Genomic DNA, 14257 nt, shown 5'->3' on the forward strand with positions numbered 1-14257 from the left:
AAATAGCTGATACATGTCCGGGACAGCTGTGTGTGTGCTGCAGCGCAATAGTTCCTGTCCTCGTGTAAGGGAGCAGGGGCGGATCCAAGGGGGGGTCACATGGGTCATGGCCCCCCCCTTGAGGCCCGGGGGCCCAAAGACCTGCCAGGGGCACCACCGGCCTATCAGGGGTATCACAGTCCTGACAGGGGCACCACAGGACCGCCAGGGGCACCACAGGCCTAGCAGGGACACCACGAGCCTGGTGCCCCTGGGCCCTGACAGGACTGTAACGCCCCTGACAAGCCTGAAGTGTCCCCGGCAGGCACGTAGTGCCCCTGACAGGCCTGAGGCGCCCCTGCAAGGCCGGTGGTGCCCCTGGCAGGCCTGCGGTGTCCATGGCAGGCTTGTGGTGCCCTTGCTAGGCCTCTGGTGCCCCTGACAGGCTTGTAATGCCCCTGGAAGGACTGTGGTGCCCCTGGGCCCTGACAAGCCTGAGGTGCCCCTGACAGGCCAGTGGTGCCCTTGCTAGGCCTGTGGTGCCCCTGGCAGGCCTCTGGTGCCCCTGACAGGCTTGCGGTGCCCTTGGAAGGACTGTGGTGTCCCTGGGCCCTGACAAGCCTGAGGTGCCCCTGACAGGCCCGTGGTGCCCTTGTTAGGCCTGTGGTGCCCCTGACAGGCCTCTGGTGCCCTTGCTAGGCCGCTGGTGCCCCTGGCAGGCCTCTGGTGCCCTTGCTAGGCCGCTGGTACCCCTGCGCCCGGAGAGGACTGGTGCCCCTGAAAAGTCTGAAGTGCACCTCGGCAGGCCCGTGGTGCCCCTGACAGGCCCAAGGTGCCCCTGCGAGGCCGGTGGTGCCCCTGGCAGACCTCTGGTGCCCCTGGCAGGTCTGTGGTGCCCCTGGCAGGTCTGTGGCGCCCCTGGCAGACCTGTGTTGACTGGCCTCTGGTGCCCCTGCTACCCCTGCGTCCGGAGAGGACTATGGTGCCCCTGGAAAGCCTGAAGTGCCTCTCGACAGGACCGTGGTGCCCCTGGGCCCTGACAGGCCCAAGTTACCCCTGCGAGGTCGGTGGTGCTCCTGGCAGGCCTCTGGTGCCCCTGGCAGGTCTGTGGTGCCCCTGGCAGGCCTGTGTTGACTGGTGCCCCTGCTAGGCCGCTGGTGCCCCTCACAGGCCTGCGGTGCCCTGGAAGGACTGTGGTGCCCCTGCCCCTAGGGGTGCTCATGGGCCCAACAGGCCCGTTGTGCCCCTGACAGGCCTGTCGTGTATACCTACTTGCTAGGCCTGTGGTGCCCCTGCTTCCTGGCAGGCCTGTGGTGCCCCTGGCGGGCCTGTGGCGCCCCTACAAGGTCGTAGGTGCCCCTGACAGGTTTGTGGTGTCCCTGGAAGGACTTTGGTGCCCCTGACAAGCCTGAAGTGTCGAGGACAGACGCTTTAGACGCCAGGGTCAAGTTCGTCGGACTGACAACGATTTGCTTACCTGATAACGTTCCTGGTAAGTACTCACTACTCAGCGTCCACAACATATATACACATGGCACATTCATATATACTTGCTTACAATTGGTAAATGTGGTTGTGGCTAAGAGTTAAGATACTGACTAAAAAAAAAAATAAAAAGAAAAAAACTGAAAATGGGGGCACCACCAAAATGAAGTGGACGAAATCCGTTGAGTTTTTAATTTTGGGTATAGGTAGGGGCACCACTTCGATTCATGACCCTCCCCTTGGAGTTTTCCTGGATCCGCCCCTGTAAGGGAGACGGGAACGAGTGCGGCACGTCTGTGGGATTCCCCCGGGACGAGACGGGACGGAATCAGTGCACTGGTGCGTGATCAGACTTCAGGTGAGGGCACGGGCTGGGGAGAGTGAGCGGTATTCGGACAGTTCGGTCCGACGTACGGGGAGTTCCGTTTCCCAGCAGAGAATAGAGGCGGAGAGGATGCAGGTTAGCTGATGAGGCCGTGATGGGTACATAGTCTGGGTGATATAGTTGATGTGTTGGTGCTCAGCCGAACGAGAGCCTTCCTCGTCGGTGTGACCGCCGCGCCGGCGGGCTGAGGTCCCGGTTTGTTTGATGTGCCATCAGGGCAGTGACACCGACCGTGCGGGCTCCAGTCCCCAGACAATCGCCGGCTGGCCGGCAGCGCAGCCACCTGCAGGAGGCGGCCGGCGAGTTTTACCAATTCTGCCGGCGAGTCTGAGCGCGGCCAATTCGCTTAGCGAGCGGCGAATCGGGCTGATTGCGTTGCGCAGCCGGTAGAAAGGTCAGCTTTGGCCATGCGGGCCAGTTGCGCACACTGCCATCGTCTCAAGGGCCGTCCCGAGCGGCAGCGACAGTTGTCCCGGACGGCGGCAACTAATGGAGGGAGGGGTAATTGGTCGGCTCTTGAATCCTGATACCTGATATCGGATTGTAAAACATTCATTCAAAAACTTGGAAGTTGGTTGATTGGAAGTCTGTTCATTAGACGTTGAGCCCTGGACTGCACAATGCACATGGTTGGATTCCGTTCACTGAGTGCATTAATATTATTGCTGTTTCCGGAGAAGTTACCTTTTTCATTAATGTCTTACTTCCGTGTATAGGTCTGCCGATGGTCTCTAGCCTACTCCAGCTGGTCAAATAATTCCGGGTCGCTCTGGTAACGGGTGTTTTCGATCCTGCGCGACCACCGCCCGATCATATATGGCCGTGTTCACTTCAGTTCACCACTGAGCAAAAGGTAGTCACAAGACCTATGTGCTGTGAAGTGTGTCGCTCCTGGGCCGTGCTCTGTTGAACGACCGAGGAATGGATCTGATTTGATGTTCCCAAACAGGCAGCTGGTTTGGTTATGAATTCCCTTATGATAGACCACTTTGATGGATGAAAATTTATTCAGCTGGTATGATACCAAACACTGACAAAACACTGTCATTTGTCTTAGAAGCCCGGTAGGAATATGAAAACAGCAGCATAACGAAATTTGTATGCTAATAGATTCAGGCACAGTTTTTACGTGGGTGCTTCCAAATGGATACGATGTAGTCGCTTACAAATTCGTATAGAGATAGCAGGTGTTATTTTATACGGCGGTTTCGATTAGATAGTCTATTATGGTAGTTGATATGTTAATGCTATACAATCCGGAGTTTTTTCTCAATATGGCGTCGCGTATAAACAGAAAAGGTATAGGCTGTTTTTGCAGTCCCTGAACCGCTATATTGCTAGAATAATGCAAATCTGATAACCATCCATCAGCAGGGTTCCACGATCTGATTAGCAGTTGTGTGCGTGCCTACCGAAATAGTATTTCAATTATTTTCACTGCGTCACTCGCTCGACGTAGTACAGATTTCAATTACAGTGGTCAGCTGTCTGCACGGCTGTCTGCTCATGATGCGGACTGTCTGGCTTTAGTCGCGGAGTTTTTGAAGGCGTGTACGACGCTTGTGCAAAGGGCCTGTGAACTGGCACACAGGACGGACGGGATGAGGGCTGCCAGCTGACCCCTCCTTTCGTGATTTATGAGGACGGTGCGTACACTGTATATACAGTCGCACTGCAAACCGACCTTTCTAAGACGCCGCGGACAGAATCCGCCAGAACAGGCTCACAATAGAACCGACAGTAGGTAAATAGTAAATACCGAATGGTTTTCAAAGCACTACGCAGTTCTTATTCAGCAGCCTGTGCGTTGCCGAGAATCCATTAAATGTCGCGTATTTTGAATTGATAATACCAATGCCTGAAGTCTCCCAGGAACAGCAGTTTCCAAAGTGCGGTAGTTGGTCAAACTGGGCTCGAATTAAGGTGCGAGACTAATGCGAGGCTCGCGCAGATTTCGTAATGACTTCGTATGCCAATATTTTGAAAATGGATGTATAGTGACATCAGCCATTCATCAATTTTGTATTTAAAAAGAAAAACGATTCACTTCCTCAGACCCTGTTTTGTGAGCTGAATTTCCAGGACATTGAACGGCATCTCTGGCCGAGCTATCGCAACCCTTGACTTGCTTTTTAGTCAGCATAGGTATCAAGAATTGATATGGGAACAGATATTACAAGTTTACTTGCGAAATAGCTGTTTTAGGCTAAGTATACTTAAAGGGAAAAACAGGGGCGCCCCCTCTCTCCCAAGGGGGAACGCTGTCATGGTTCGGTGGCCATGTCAGTTTTTTTTTCATTTTTCGGCTCTTGTCGCGCACCAGTTCAAAGCTCCGTTTTTATTTTCTCAGTATACAGTTCCGCCAGGAGACTGGCAGTATTGCTGTAAGGCTTGCTGCAATTCGCCATCGTCGCCGTCGGCAGGGTGGAGCCTGGCTCCGTTCGGTGCCGGTGCTGCCCGGACCGCCGCGCCCAGCTGCATAATGCTCAACTGTCGCCGCCAGCTGCCGCCCTCGTTACTTATCCCGGGGGCAGCGCACAGGGTGACCGGAAGCCGGGGTCACGTGATATCCGCGCCCGGCACAGACTGCAGGGGCGGCGGGTCACGTGATGTGAGAGGTGGTTGAGAGGTGGTGTGAAGGTTCTGCGAGTTTTTTTTTTTTAGTTTTGCGTCTCTTCACGCAGTTGCTTTCGTGACTGCAGTGCAATGTTGTGACTGAAGTGTCTTAGTGTGACTAAATCTGCTCTCCTGTGATATCCTGTCTGATCTAATTCACGACACCAACCGAGACTCAGGGATGACTTGGCGATACCTGTCCATGGACCCAGCTGACCCAATGTGGGCCTGTTCTGGTCTGACCTCAAATACCGCTATTTCTCCATTGCTCACTATCCATCTAGTGGTGAATCAAAGTGGCCGGCTTTTCCTCTTCCGCAGCGTCCGGAATTGACACATGTTTTGTCGTTCTTATCCCAAATAAAAACTAAACAGCTTTCATTAGCAGAAGTTTGTTCTTATTTGTACAGCAGCGCATAATGAAGTGACTTCGAAATCTTAGTGGAAATTGAAGAGCCCTTTTTAGGAAGTTGTATCCCCTGCAGTGTCTGATTGCTGGACCCACCAATGTCCGACGGTGTCCCTGCGCTGATGATCGGACCCTGTCCAGCGGTCTGACCCTGTGCGTCTGTTTGTCTTTCGACAGCCTGTCTGTGGAGCTGCTGGAGCTACCGAAACAGATCGCTCTGCTGCGACAGCGACTATCGGACGCCCAGAGGCACCTCCAGGTGAGTTCACGGCGCATCGTGTGACGTAGCGGCCGCGGTCAGCTGCAGTCATGTGCCGCTAGGACTGTCCTTACGACATGTGACCCCCTGGGCTAGCACCCTCCCCTTGGTACACCACGGTCGTGCTCACCTGTGACTTTTCTGGCTTCTGACTTATTTATGAACCTTTGCTGCTTCCGACCTTGCTTACTTTTCCGCTGTCTCTGAAGATTTTCGACTTCTTGTGTTTTACGAAAGACCCGTTTTGTTGACCTCGTTTCTAGCGACTCCTACTCACGGACGAAACTATGTTCTTGTTTTACTTTGCTTTCTTTACTGTTTGCTCTGGAGATTTTCGGCTGCTTCTTGCGCTCAACTAAATGTGTTTTTAGTTTTGCTTTCTGTCCTTTAATTTTTGTCCGGAGTTTCGTGGTGTGTTTTGCTGCGCCGCTCAGTGGCCCTGCCACCCGGGCTGGCCTTTGACGCCTCGTCACCGCTCCACGGTACGTGCCTCAGAGCTGTGGGTTTTCCGGGCGTTACATGGCGTCAGCAGAACGCCACTTGACGCCCAAATCGGACGTATAGTGCCAGTCCAGCGCCACTGGTGCCGAGTCAGATGGAACGCGGGCGGCTCGCTTTAATCATGAGTGATGTATGTGCCGGCATCGGCTTGTTAGGACCCCGCTGCTGCTGCCGCTGCTGCTGAAATGCTGCGCTCAGCAGGGCTATTTGATTAGGGCCCGTCAGTGGTTTGAAAAGTGTGGACGAGAGTCGCTGCCAAATGTTTAGCGTTCAATTATCGCTATTAAAGGTTAATTATGTTTCACAGCGTTGGCTGCGGCTCCGATGATGTCCGTAACTTCATTTACAACCGTGACTAACGTCAATGGTTGCATTGGCAATGACTCGACAGGACCACACGTTCTTTAGAAGCCTGCTCTCAGAATTCAGCTATTGCTGGCTGCCAGCGCGGCCTTCTAGCTCGATCACCCGTATGGTCGCCGACCTGACCCGAGCACCACGGGCGCGATGGGATGTGGGTCGTGTCAGCTCGACCCCGCCGCCCCCATGGTATCAGCCTCCAGTCGTTACTCGAGCTGTGGCCGTTGGCTGCGGACGTCCCGACGGGGCAGTTGGCCGAGTTGACTGGCGTGTCAGGTCGCCCGCCCAGCCGACCGGCTTGTCTAACATGGGGGAGGCGGACTGCTTCGGTCAGTTGCGGGGCCGACAGGTCGAGGTTATCAGAGCCGTCCGCAGGGATATACATCCCGTTTTGCTGCCCTGCTGCCTACCCATGACAAAACATTTGATGTCATAATTCATTAGGGGTTGAAGTAGGCACTGAAGAACGAAGAAGCTTTCAGGAGTTGGCTAGAGACAAGGCAGTATATACCTAGAGAGTTGACGCTACGGTTGTTTGACCTCGATTTTGACATCAGAGCAGCCGGACATGAGCGGCTCTGGGATTCCAATGAAGCTAGATGCCGGTAGAGGGCATTTGCTCAAGTTTGATATGTTTATGACGTCGGGCGCTGTTTACCGATAAACATGGCGAGCTGACGATAAGCCTTGTCCGTCCGTACCGGCCGGTGGCAGCAAAAACATTGCTGAAAGGCTTGACGCATTGTTGTTTGAGCGTGCAGCGCTGTGTTCTCTGCCTTGTTCATGTCGCACAATGTGTTATGTTCGGCTACGGACTACATAATTGTCATCGGTAACAACTAGATCTGGTTTTGTATTTCTCCTATCCCTATTTTCACAGCCTGTAGGCGGGTTCTTGAACTGGGAGCCCGGTAAACAAATCAGCTCTGCAATTGGATTAGTTTCGGGCTGCGATCGGGCCGCTCCGTGGCGTTTCCATTATTCAGCGGCCGGTGTCACTGCGGGCTCGGCTGTCGGGCCGGCCGGGCCCCTGGAGAGTGTCATGACGAGCGACCGACGGCGACCCGGCTGGTATTTCCATAGACCCGGCTGCAGGATAAAGGCACCCCCCGGTCTCCCGTGTGTGCTGTGTATGCAGACAATGCGGTTAGGTTTGATGGGGGGCAGCGCCGAGGCCATGCACAGGCCAGCGGCCACAGCCGGGGTCCTGTCGCTAAACTCCTGAGAGATGGTCGGTGGTAGCTGGGGATCTCGTACTTTAGTGGGGGAGCGGCCGGTTCCGTCCTGTAGCGCGTGTGCTGAATTAGAGCCCTGGGCTATGCCCGGCTCTAATGCAGCACGAACACAACATTGTAGAGCATAAGTAAATGGCGAAATATCTGAATATTGACTTCTACTCCATCACACTATGCCCGTTGGGGCTGCGACTGTGTGATGCACCTCAATCGTTAACTGCAGTGACCCAGCTAAGTTTATCTTCCGTTCCCTTCCACCAGCGGGTGAACTCACCAATGCAGACTTACATGCATATCTCAATTCCCCTCCGAGCTCCGCGGTAGTAAACGCCCGACAGTCGTTACTCTTGGACTGCTCAGTAAAACCCCCGACGGGAAGTCGTCGGTTGGTCGACGCTCGTCTGACTCGTCGATTTATTTATATCGGCCATCAGTGTGAGGAACGGAAAGCGTCGAACCGTCTTCGCGCCTGCAGTTTGGGCGCTCGTCAAGGAGCGACTCGAGCTGGCGCCTGGTGCTTTGTGAGCGCTATGCGTCTGCGTGTGGGGTGATTCTGTTGCCGAGGTTTGGTGAGGGCGGAAGTGCTCTGCCTTCCAATTGTTTCTCAACGTTTGGAGAGGATGTTCACGGTCGTTAAACCATAGTATGCATAGCGAGGAGCCCTTCTGCCTGGTGGCTCTTCAGTTAGCGTGCAAAGCTTCTGGAGCTTGACACGGTTTGATTATGGCGATAGGGCCTGGCTAAAATGGGAATCTGTGAAGCGGTCCGGCGTAGAATACAATAAGCTGTCAGACGGTTTTGCAGAACCAAATGTTTTTAGTGTTCTGAGGGTCAGCTGTGGCGTAATAAGCCGTAACGTGGCGTCCGAGGCCCTGTCGCCTGTCTGTGATGGGTCCCGTGAGATCGCGTGAGTCAAAGGTCATCTAGAGGTCGACTAGTCGTCGTGGAGGATGTCTGATGCACTCACCCCTACCTTTCCGGTGGCATGGCGTCACCACCAACGCATCTGTTGGACTCGGGGCAAAGGTCACGACGCCATTGGGGGAGGGATACTGAGCTAGGCGTGACGACGGTCACCTGAGAGGTCAATGAGCCGAGCGAACTGCGTCTGCCACCGACCGCAATGATGGTGACCGGTCTGACAATGCTGAACTGACAACGTTTGACGTTATTTTTTCCTCCCGTCAGTCGCGGCAAAGCCGACAGTGTTTGACGTCACTATGTATTTCCTTTCCCTTAGACTCTTTTAACTCGGCAGTGTTTGACGTCACTGGCTCCCTTCCGTCAGACTCTGCTGAACTGTCAGTGTTTGACGTCACTATTTTTCTTCCGTCAGACTCTGCTGAACCGTCAGTGTTTGACGTCACTATTTGTCTTCCGTCAGACTCTGCTGAACCGCCGATGTGTGCTGGAGAATGACGTGGCTGTGAAGCGCGAGTCGCTGAGAATTGATAAGGAAAAGATCCGGGTGATCCGCAGCCGCTACCCGTCCAGCGTGCGGCTCAACGGCTACTGATAAGTGACGTCACTGATCGGTGACGTCAGCCGCTCGGTGACGTCAGCCGATTTTGCGGCGCGATGGAGACCGAGTGACGCGGCCACTGCCAAAGGCGCTGTTTTGTGAGATACGAGTCCGTCCTTTTCAAGCAAAATGTCAGCGAGTTCGTGGATGTTTAGAATTCAGTCAGCTTCAGTCGCAGCAGAAGTGGCTGCGCAGCGCTATTGAATGGTGTATGTGGTTAGATAGTCCGTCCTAGTTCCATTTTTCAAATCTCCGACAGCTGAGTGGTGGCTTTGAAATGATAAATCGTCCAGCCGGATGAGTTGTCGTCGCTCTACGATGTCCGACGTTGTAGCTCGTTTATAAATTAATCCCGCCTAGATGTGATTTGTCCTTGTTACCACATCATGATTGATTGCTTTGATTGTCGCTGAGCGCTTGCTACCACTATATTGTCTGTGGAGCAAAGTCCTGTGGCTAGTCTCTGCGTGCTTTATCGTGAAAAATCAACGAACGACAATGAAATAAACCGACCAAGACGACAATGAATGTTTGATGTGTTTACAGCTTGACTGCTTAGGTCACCAGTTTTGTTGGCGATTTGATAAAGCGATAAACATCGAGCGAAGCTTCTACAGAGTCCTAGTTATTGGTATCCGTTGTTCTGTGATTGTGGCTGTGACACTCACTAGGGCCGTGACTTTAACCATGACTCAATTTGACTGGACAACTCTGACTATGATTGTGACTAGCGATGCAGCTGTGACTGTTTCCGTCACATGGGAGGGAAATAGTTACAGGCATTGCAGTGCCTGTAACTTCAGCTCCAGCTGTGACTACGATTACGAAAGTCCTTGCCTGTGTTTGCGTTCATAACTGACTCCCTCACGTGTGCGCGCGCTGTGTGTGAAGCGGCCGGCTGCCGGCAGTTTGATCTCTACCGTACCCCGTTTGATGTCTCACCCCATCGAGGACAGGCCGGATGTCTGCCTCCCATTCGGCTGAGTGCCTCGGACGGCGCTCCATTGTTGCTCTGATCGGCCAGAAAATGTGCGGAAATAATCGGATCCAGTAGAGAGCCGTTTGAAAACAGCCGTATCCGCGCGGCCGCCGTAATTCACTACGACGTTTTATCTTCCGAAGACCGTAGAGTTCTTTATCTGTCATCGGGAATTTGTCTGGAAATTAAAAGACAGGGCTAGCCGCGGGGAGCTGAAAAGCGCTTCGCGTGTAGAGTTGATATAAATTGATACGAATGAGTTTTTGATAAAATGTGGCTGGTAGTTGAGACAAAACAACAGCCGCTTTCGAAAAAGGCGCCGAAAATTCCCGATTATAAAACCCAATTATGGTACCATGCCATTCCTTGGTCTAGGAACTAGAGATTCGAGAATAGTCTCGATTGGGCCCCAGGATCCACGCATGTCAGTCACACTTGTTCACGCGCTGTTTATTGTGGTGGGTGACCATTTGTGTCGCCTCATTAACAGATCACGGTAATCATTACCATTTCAGTGTGTAGATGCGATCCTTACCATTATCTATTATGACTTTGATCTAAAGTGGCGTGCCTCACTAGTCACTATCCACTCCATTGGGGAATATCTGCTGCAACAATACCGGTGCCCCAGCACAAATATTGATATGTGTCTCTGATGTAGCTTTGCAGCATCAGATTGACACTCTTACCAACTACGTTGCCAGGGCCTTACCCAATTATGCTTCAGCCCGGTATCTGAGTGCAGACCAAGTATAACCGCATGCTTTTTTTTTAATACAAACACTATTCGTTAGAATTGTTTTTTTCTATTGAAATAGTGTGAGTGGAGTCCGGGGACTGCAAAAAATCTGGAGGCAAGCGGACGTCGCTTCTAGAGAAGCCGGCCTAGCTGTTCACACGCTGATATACAGATTTATGACCGGGAAAGTGGATTCATTTACTTTTAGCTTTTAGTCCTTATTGGCCTGTCTCCTCAGTGTGGTGCCACATGCGAAAAGACAAATGAGGCTAGTTAGTTAAAGGGATGGATAGATAAGACAGATGCAAATATAGATGGATAGATAGGTAGGGTAAATAGAATACTACCCAGAGATAGATAGATTAATAGAAATGTCTATTTACAGATTGACAAACAGCGAACAAGAAAAACAAAGATGTAAAACAACCACAGAGAAAACCAATAAAAGGAGGCAGAGAGAGAGAAATTAGCCACAAAGTCATTTGATGGGAAAACTCATGTTGACTTTCCTGCCATGGGTTCCTACGCCGTGAGTGGTGGCCTCCGCCTTGGCCAAAGTTCAGTCGCTTCTATATTGGAATAGAAAAGAGATATGCGGTTAGTTCGTGGAGAAGCTGTTTAAGATTATGTTGACAGGGAAGTCTGCTCTAAATGGAAGTTTGGCCAGCGCTCACGGGAGGGAGGGAGGGAGAGAGACAGACAGACAGACAGACAGACAGACAGACAGACAGACAGACAGACAGACAGAGAGAGAGAGAGAGAGAGAGAGAGAGAGAGAGAGAGAGAGAGAGAGAGAGAGAGAGAGAGAGAGAGAGAGAGAGAGAGAGAGAGAGAGAGAGAGAGAGAGAGAGAGAGAGAGAGAGAGAGAGAGAGAGAGAGAGAGAGAGAGAGAGAGAGAGAGAGAGAGAGAGAGAGATGTAGGATGTTGAAAAAGTTGGTTCTGTTGAAGAGGCTATGAATATAAATGACCGGAATATTTCTCAAAGTTTGGTTGCGGCAGCTAAATCTGTGCCTTTGCCCTCTAAATCCCGCGAATAATCCCATACGCGCCAATCATTTTATTTTGTCTCACGTCCAGGATCACCGCTCTGCAGTACAAAGATCACAAAGCTCAGCCTCTCGGACGCGTGCTGGATCACACTTATTACTGCCAGCAGTAGTAGTTGGATCACACAGGATTACCCCAACAGAACGAGCTGGGCCCTTTGGTATTCGGGTAGCGCCCCTGAGTATTGCAGAAAGACGCTCCAGCTCCAAATGACGTCCTAATGTAGTTACTACAGCCCTGGATACTACAGGTGGCTTCGTTCCATGACTCTGCAAAAGACCGTGACCTTACGGCGGACTGCGTTTTGATCTGGGGCGTCTCAGAGGTGGCAAATAGATTCGGAGCATTACCTAGCGGGAAAACCTCACAGGTTAACACTATGGCTCAATATGGTCAGACCCTTCTCGAGTGAAGGTAGGGGAGAGTGGGGCAAAGCGGCCACCCGGGGCAAAGCGGCCACCCATCGTTTTAGCCCTTCGTAGCTGGCGTCAGTTCCAATTTATGGTTTCCAATTATACTTCTCTTCACGGTCGTTCGAATGAGCCAGACCGGGGTTTCAGGCCCATCACCATTGTTCTGTGAAACACGGAAAAGCATTTCTTGCCAGGTTACCAACTATGTTTACAATTTTCAAATGTTATGTTATTCCATAACCGTTTGGATTTTTTATAAGCGTTCTTGTCCATGCATTGCATGGTTATCGTACATGCATTCTACCAATTTTAATGTTTTTTACCCCACTAAAAGCTAAGCTGGAATATTTTTGTCTCGGACGGTATGCGCGGGGCAAAGTGGCCGGGGCAAAGTGGCCACCCCCCCAATTGGCCATAAGTTGTTTCCATCTGGATAAAAAACATTATTTATATTCAAATATGTCGTCGTGCATTCATCTTGGCCACTTTTCAGTTGCATGAGTTACCAAATAATGCAATTAAATGTTTTTTTTCATGAAAATCCTTTCTTTGAATACCTACAGGTGGAAGATGATAAAGTAAACATCCATCCTCGCTTAAACCTTGTCACCATCAAAACCCTAGTCGTACATGAGGCAACTATGTTGTTTCTCATATCGGGACTTGAGAAGACGGCGGTGGCCGCTTTGCCCCAGGGTATGGGGCAAAGTGGCCAATATGCATAGGCTTAAAGTTTTGTCAATATCTTCCATATGTGAACGCCTTTGGAAATAAAACGCAGTTGAAATAAAAGGCAACTTAATAGGGATCACATTGGTATAAACAGAATCTTTCCAAGTTTAAAAATCAAGCGTTGGCATCGTGAGAAGCGTTAGGGTGGCCGCTTTGCCCCACTCTCCCCTACTGTACCGGTCTGCACCACGAATATCCCCATTCCCCATTCACCCACGGTCTCTGTTCCGCAATGCAGCTGTGCTATGCGGCGCAGCCTACCTCCCAGGACGCCAGTCCGCCGCCGCCGTGCCTCGTCTATGACTTCTCAGATGGTTCCGGACGCTGCGTCAGGCCGGCGGCTGTGACCTTCAGATTTGGGGTGTTTAAGGTGTGGAATGTGATGTCCTTTGCAGTTAGCGATACCGACGGGCAAGGGCATTGAGTTCATGGCTGACCAGTGACCAGCGCACATCACTGTTCAGTGTTAGTGTCGAACGACTTTGAGAAAGCACGAATGGATAAGGTATGGATCGATTTGTGCTTAATACTGCATTGTATATTTTCGTCTGTGGTGCTGACCTATTGATCCTTTCCGCCCTTATATTATGTAGTTCATATTCATAGCTCGCCGAAGGCCACCTCCTGTTCAAAGTCAGCTGTATCGTGTTGTGTGCGCATAAGTAGAGCTCGCGAGACCGGCTTAGCGCTGAATATGTTCCGTGATAACGTAACAACCGATCTTAAATCGATAATTAATTACGCACGCAGTGCTAGGCGTTTTCCTACAGGTTCTTCTTCCTTTTCCCTTACCGGCTGAAGATTTCACCTATTCGATCTTTCGCCTTGCTTACTTTGCATGCATCTTCTCACTTCTTACATGCATATGCAGGCATATCAGTTATCACTTCTTGCATGTTTCACCTCCATATTTCTCACCTATCAGCTGCTTCACATCTGACCTTTTGGCAGTTGTCACCCAGGTCATATTGCGAGACTGAAGTTTGATCCGGCTGCTCATCGTCCATGCACAGTAAATAAATAGGTATCCCTTGCTCTGCTATGTTCCCAGTCACCACGGCTCCGTCCTGGACGCGACGTTCTATCGCGTCGCCGCGGCGGCTCGCGGGCGCAGTGGTCCGCGCTGCGCTGCATGCTGTGCCGCGGCGCAGGAGTGTACGGCGGGCTAGTCTACCCACCTGCAGTCTTCCGGCGGCGGTTGAGCTACGGCCGGCAGGGCAACAGAGCCCAGCCAGCCCCGCAGCCCTAACGTTCTGTTTATTTCAGAGGACTTTTTACTGGCGACGAGACGAGGCAAACTGGCAGATTGTGTCATAAATCAAACCCAGACCTGAACAGTTTTCGCACCACATACGGCCGTGGCAAGAAAACGGTGTGAGTCAGCTGTTTGTGTGAAGTTCGCGCCACGCGCCGGCGGGTCCTTTCGCGCCCCGCCGCGGGCCCGGACGCCATGTTGGCGGCCACGAGCTGCGCGCCAGCGCTGAGCGACGCGACCCCGAGCTGTTTGGCGCCATTTTAGCGCTGTTTGGCGCCAATTTGCCGCCGCTTTGTTCTGGCCGCATGTTTGCGGCACGGATAAACAATGAGGCTGACAG

General features: G+C 52.0%; 1 protein-coding gene across 2 annotated transcripts in view; it reads left to right on the forward strand.

The window, feature by feature from the left end:
• LOC122392276 (tektin-4-like) overlaps positions 1-9275 on the forward strand; it is a 127706-nt gene extending 118431 nt beyond the window's left edge. For both annotated transcript variants that reach the window (XM_043386966.1, XM_043386974.1), the window contains exons 9-10: positions 5052-5133; positions 8614-9275. In XM_043386966.1, coding sequence (XP_043242901.1) covers positions 5052-5133; positions 8614-8745 — 214 coding nt within the window. In that variant the 3' untranslated portion in view covers positions 8746-9275. The remainder of the gene's footprint in view (positions 1-5051; positions 5134-8613) is intronic.
• The last annotated feature ends 4982 nt before the right edge of the window (positions 9276-14257 follow it).

Source organism: Amphibalanus amphitrite, unplaced genomic scaffold, assembly GCF_019059575.1.
Source record: "Amphibalanus amphitrite isolate SeventyFive unplaced genomic scaffold, NRLGWU_Aamphi_draft 000022F_arrow, whole genome shotgun sequence".
Taxonomy (NCBI): Eukaryota; Metazoa; Arthropoda; class Thecostraca; order Balanomorpha; family Balanidae; genus Amphibalanus; species Amphibalanus amphitrite.